We start from the raw sequence: 6,383 nt of genomic DNA, 5'->3' as shown, positions 1-6,383 counted from the left end.
TCTCAGAGTTGCCATATAAAAGTACAATGTGTAGATCTCTCTATAATCTAGATAGTTATAATAGCTTTGCTGATGATTGATGACCCCAAACACAAAACCCAGGATAGAGCGGCTGAGTGAATGTGGTCTGGACTGTGTGGATGAGGTTCATTGTGTCAGAGACGCTGTAGAAGGACAGAGTTCCTGCACTGTGATCCACATACACTCCTATTCTCCTGCAGCTGGAGGGAACAGGGAGTTTAGACCTTTTGTTATTGTGCCAGAATAAGAAATTGGAGGGAGAGCAGGAAGTGTAAGTCACCGCTCTGTTCCCTTCAGACAGACGGAGGAGTTTATGTGCAGTGTTTGGATCCAGAGTGAACTGATGGGAATCTGATGAACAGAAAAACACTGTAATCAGGAGTTGTAAAAGTTAAGCTTCTATCATATTTATTTAAACTGTCTATCTTATTTATATCTTATCTCCTTATTTATGTATTTTTAAATATTGTTTAGATCTATCAGACTTGTGGCGTGAGGTTCATGAATTCACTTCAAAAACTGTTATTCTCACACTGAAAGTTTGCATCTGGAGTGTTTCATGTCCAGATTGTCCTTCTCTCAACTTACTTTCATGTTTATCCCAACTTTCTTTAAAATTAAACCAAATCCCTTTTTATCTTTTTGTGTAGCTGAACTGTAAAAACTCTGCCCAGATTGAAAAAAGTGTTATTATCGAAAATGGCTTCATCCTGTTTGGTTGTGCTTTCTTTTTTCTTTTACATAAACACAAATGCAAATACATTCACATGTAGGCCTACAATTCACACACAAGCACAGAAAGCTGTAGATATTTGGACAGAACAGACAAACATATCAAGTTGCAGTTTTAGAAATGTACAGGATTGGTTGTTGTAATGCTGCTGTGGTGATGGATGAACTATTGGGCATCACTTGTGTGTATGTTGGTTTGATAAATTAGTTTTAATTATTAAATTAATATTAAATACTATTAATAAAGTAATCTGAATTACTATTTTTTTTCTCTAAGGTTGTAATCAAAGTAAACAGCAGTATGAATGTATCTATCATTTCTGTCAAATAGAACTATAAGTGTGTGTCATTGTGTTTGTTAGTGGCTTACATTGTAGGAAGTCCTCTCTGGTCCTAGGAACAATGTTACTGAGAGTGTCTGTGAGAATATCAGATATAAACACTCAGAGAGAAAATAATACCTGTATCTATTCCTTAGACATTTCTAACATTTTCTTTATGATATTGCATGATGTTTGTCTCATTACAGAGAGCAGATGAATCTCTAATATTTTACCAGATATCTTTTTCATCTCCTCTTTGCAGAAATCCTCCAGTTTGTGTCTCAGCTGACCAACAGATTCTCTCACACCATCAAAAGAAAAGAGGAAACTGACAGAGATGTTTTCTGTAGATTCAGGAGGAGCTGAGAGAGACTGAAGACTCTGCAGGAATAACAATTAATAAACCAACTGAAGAGGAGACTTTTAAACTAAAATGAAGACCATGATATTAATGATTAATAATTTGGCTAATAAAATTGTGCATGTTATGATGGATAATAGTCTCTATTTGTCACGAATCCGGTCCATGGACTTCCGTCCGATTGCCACCAGAGGTCGCTCGTCCATTATATTGACTCTCTCACTACACAGACTGTTACACGTCACCACGGACTACATTTCCCATTCTCCACTTCACTGATTACACTCTCTCACCTGCAACCAATGACACACACTATATAACACCCACTCAGATCCTTCTCATCGCCGAGTATTGTTTGCGCTTATTGCTAAGTTAGTGATAGCAACATCACAGAGCCCTTTTCCAAGTTTTGTATTAGTTCCTAGTTCAAGTCTAGTTTAGTATCTTTGTGTTGCCTGATTGCCTGGTTGCCTGATTATCTGCCTGCCTTGGATTTCTCTCACCTTGTCGTTTGGACTCTGTTTGCTTCTTTACTGGAGTATCACCTGTTTGTGGATTTCCTATTTGCCTTGCCCTCTGGATTACGTTTGACGATTGAAGACCCTCGCCTGCCCTAGGAATGCTCTTTGCCTTACCTGTGATGTACCGGTGTTGTTATCTGACCCTTGCCCGTTTTTTTTACCATGCCTTTATAATAAAGTCTTGCACATGGATCCGCACATCTCGTGTTTTGATTACTCTGTAACAGAATACTCGGCCCAACAAGGATCCAGGATTTACCGAAGGACATTGGTCAGGTATGAACACAGCGATTTTGCTACTAGCTCTCAAGCAGGGCACATGATCACTAGAGGGTTACATTGTGGAATATTTGGCTCTGGCTAATGGCTCAGAATTACCGGACTGTATGTTAATAGACTTTTTCTGTGATGGCCTTAAACAGCCTTTAAAATCAAGAGTGATTCATGAGGGTCCTCAAGAGTAGTTTTTTGGATTGTTTTGTGGACTGTTGGTTCAGCATTCACTGTGGGTGTCGCAGAGGAACGTACCATAACCGCACTCACTCGTGTACTGGTGGCCACACTGGAGTACGCTCAAAAAATGGTGGTGACCGTGAAGCCTGTTCACAAAATGGCGGCCACAACAACGTCCTGTTATGTCACAGCTGCCATTCCTGAGTCAAAACATGTCACAGCTGATCTTCCTGAGTCAAGTCAAGTCACAGCTGATCGTCATAAGTCAAGTCAAGTCACAGCTGATCGTCAGGAGGCAAGTCAAGTCATAGCTGATCTTCCTGAGTCATGTCAAGTCGTACCTGATCTTCCTGAGTCAAGTTAAGTCACAGCTGATCATCCACTTTCCTGCAGAGTTTAGCTCTAACCCTAAACAAACACACCTGGGCATGCTAATCAATGTCTTCAGGATCATTAGAAAATCACAGGTAGGCGAGTTTGATCAGGGTTGGAGCTAAACTCTGCAGCACATTGGCCCTCTAGGGCAAGATTTGAGGAACCCTGGTCTAGAGTCTCGTCACGTCACAGCTGATCTTCCAGTCACGTCACGTTTCAGCTGATCTCCCAGAGTCTCGTCACGTCACAGCTGATCGTCCAGAGTCACGGAGTCTACTCCTCCCGAGACAGCAGCGGCACTCATCCCAGAATCCTTGATGTTCCCTGTCACTCTTGTTCCGACCACGGACAATATTTCTGAACTCTCTGTGTTAATCAAAGCTCCTGTGTCTGCTGCAGAACCTCCAGAGGTGGCAGCATTCACTGCAGAACCTCCAGAGGTGGCGGCTTCCGCTGCAGAACTTTCTGAACTCTCAGTCTGTCCTGTCATGGCTATGGAGGCCGTCTGTGAACTCTCTGACTGTCCTGTCGTGGCTATGGAGGCCGTTTGTGAACTCTCTGCCTGTCCTGTCATGCTATGGAGGCCGTCTGTGAACTCTCTGCCTGTCCTGTCACTGCTATGGAGGCCATCTGTGAACTCTTGCCTTGCTCTAAACCGGCCAATGAGGCCATCTCTGAACTCTCGTTCTGTTTTGAATCATGAATTTTGTGAACTGTCTGTCCGACAAAATATTGCTAATGAGTCTGATTTTGAACTCTCTGTCTTGCCAGTTTCTGTCAATGAGTCTGATCATGAACTATCAGTCTATCCAGGATTAACCCCTGAATCAAGTTTTTCTGATGGTTCATGGTTCATCTGTCTGTCCAGTTCCAATAAAAGAATCTGTTATCTGCCCCATTAGTCCAGTCATGAGCCCAGAAAATATAAATGCACTCCATGTCTTTCCCGCTAACCCTGTTACTGCCATAGAGACCATTCATGAACTGTCTGCTTGTTCTGTTTCCCCAAATGTGTCTGTTGAACCGTCTGCCTTGCAAGTTTCAGTCAATGAGCCTGTTTCTGAACTGTCTTCCTGTCCAGTCTCAGTCAGTGAACCTGTTTGTGAACTGTCTGCCTGTTCAGTCTCAGTCAGTGAGCCTGTTTATGAATTGTCTGCCCATTTAGTGGTCACCAGGGAGACTATTGATGAACTTCTTGTGTTCCCTGCCTTGGTCCTTGAGACCATGAATGCACTGTCAGTCTCCTGTGTTTTCCTTAGGTCCCAGTCCCTGCCATGGATTGCTGATCATTCTGCTCCGCCGTGGTGGTCTTCTGCTCGGTCTGGTGGTCTCCTGTGTTTCAGCTTTCCTTTTCCGGTCTGCTCCACCATGGTGGTTTCCTGCTCTGCCTGCTTTGCTCTGGCTCTATGTTCCGCCCTGGTCCTCTGCTCCTCCCTGGCTCCCTGCTTCGCCAGCTCCATCCTGGTTTTCTGTTACACCTTGGTGCTCTGCTCTGCCTCAGTCCCCGGTCTCTCCACTTCCATGTGGACATGGCCCTTCGTCTCTCCCCCTGTTCCGCCTCCGCTCCACACCCTCCTGGACTGTATTGTGTTGGAAGCAGTTGGGAACTACATTTCCCATTCTCCACTTCACTGATTACACTCTCTCACCTGCAACCAATGACACACACTATATAACACCCACTCAGATCCTTCTCATCGCCTAATATTGTTTGCGCATATCGCTACGTTAGTGATAGCAACATTACAGAGCCCTTTTCCAAGTTTTGTATTAGTTCAAGTCTAGTTTAGTATCTTTGTGTTGCCTGATTATCTGCCTGCCTTGGATTTCTCTCGCCTTGTCGTTTGAACTCTGTTTGCTTCTTTACTGGACTATCGCCTGTTTGTGGATTTCCCGTTTGCCTTGCCCTCTGGATTACGTTTGCCGATCGAAGAACCTCTCCTGCCCAAGGAATACTCTTTGCCTTGCCTGTGATGTACCGGTGTTCTTATCTGACCCTTGCCCATTTTTGACCACACCTTTGTAATAAAGTCTTGCACATGCATCCGCACGTCTCATGTTCTGATTACTCTGTACCATTATTATTATTATGTGACCGTGGACCACAAAACAAGTCATATAGGTAAATTTGTTTTTAGATTTTTTTTTTTTGTTCGTCATCATTTTGAGATTCATACATTTTATTAAAGCTGAATAAATAAGCATTTCACTGATGTATGGTTTGTTAGGATAGGACAATATTTGTCCGAGATACAACTATTTGAAAATCTGGAATCTAAAAAAATCTAAATATTGAGAAGTATCGCCTTTAAATTTGTCCACATTAAGTTCTTGGCAATGCATATTACTAATCAAAAATTAAATTTTTATATATTTACGGTAGGAAATTTACAAAATATCTTCATGGAACATGATCTTTACTTAGTATCCTAATGATTTTTGGCATAAAAGAAAAAGTTATAATTTTGACTCATACAATGTATTGTTGGCTATTGCTACAAATATACCTGTGCTACTTATGACTGCTTTTGTGGTCCAGGGTCACAGATTTCATTAGGTCACCTCATTACTGCAATGTGCCTGATTGAAACCAGGTTTTCATGGTAAAGACCACAACCAATTCTTGATAACATTCCCATGAACAGAATCATCAGTCAAACTACGTGGCTGAAACAATGTTAATTAAAGACTACAATTTCTGTAACAGCAGAAATTAAAGTCTACTATTTTTTTTCTAGATCTCTGTTACCTGGAGGAAATGTATGTGATCGTCTGTGTGTGAAAGCTGCTCCAGCTCAGTGATACTGCAGTGAAGAGAAACACTTGAAGTGTCAGCATTAATACATCAATGTGTCGTTTCAGTTCATACCTCTTTCTCTTTTCTTTCTGCTGCAGTTGATACAGTCTCATGGTTTTTATGTTCATCCATTGCACACAGCATGCAAACACATTGTAACAACAGCTCAACAGCAGATCAGTTTGTTTCTTTTAACTGAGTTTCCTGGTTCTGTGTTTGAGAGACGTGTGCAAAACAGGTGTGTCTGTAAGTCTGTAAACTCACATACTGAAATGTCCACTAGATGTCAGTCTCATTCAAAAACAGAGTTCGTGAGCACTCAAAGTGGGATAAACACCTTTACAAAATAAAACTACTAATACTGCATCCAAAGCCAGGAGAGTTCTATTAGGGTTGGAGCTAAACTCTGCGCGACAGCGGGCCTCCATGACCAGAGCTGAAAAGTCTCATGTTATATAATTAGTAACACTCAGTGGTGGAAAGAGTACTAAGAAATTGTACTTAAGTAAAATAATAATTTACTTGAGTACAAGTAAAAGTACTGAAACATAATATAACTCAAGTAAGAGTAAAAAAGTAGTTTGCTGAAAAACTACACAAGTTACTGCATTACAAAGTACTTTAGTATTATTATCCCTTATATGGACAAATGCATCAGATATCACTACTGCTGAATAACATGCAGATAGAGATGATTTGACTGGTGAAACCTGGAAGACAATAAACACACAATTGCAATGCAACGCTAATTGACATGGCTTGTATAACAGTAAAGATGTTTATAAAAAAATATTTTCTGT

At 41.3% G+C, this 6,383-nt stretch overlaps 1 protein-coding gene across 1 annotated transcript; it reads right to left on the bottom strand.

The window, feature by feature from the left end:
* Nucleotides 1-207: 207 nt before the first annotated feature.
* LOC107573543 (tripartite motif-containing protein 16-like protein) lies at nucleotides 208-5,696 on the bottom strand. Its single transcript, XM_016259982.1, has 6 exons — nucleotides 5,656-5,696; nucleotides 5,536-5,590; nucleotides 1,310-1,457; nucleotides 1,124-1,171; nucleotides 286-372; nucleotides 208-221 (listed from the first exon to the last, which is right to left on the bottom strand). Exons 1-6 carry the CDS (start codon nucleotides 5,694-5,696, stop codon nucleotides 208-210), a joined length of 393 nt encoding a protein of 130 aa, XP_016115468.1.
* Between the last annotated feature and the right edge of the window lie 687 nt (nucleotides 5,697-6,383).

The sequence above is a fragment of the Sinocyclocheilus grahami genome, unplaced genomic scaffold (genome assembly GCF_001515645.1).
Source record: "Sinocyclocheilus grahami isolate Dianchi unplaced genomic scaffold, SAMN03320097.WGS_v1.1 scaffold1973.1, whole genome shotgun sequence".
NCBI classification, from domain to species: domain Eukaryota; kingdom Metazoa; phylum Chordata; class Actinopteri; order Cypriniformes; family Cyprinidae; genus Sinocyclocheilus; species Sinocyclocheilus grahami.
This window is presented reverse-complemented; position numbering and strand designations above follow the sequence as displayed.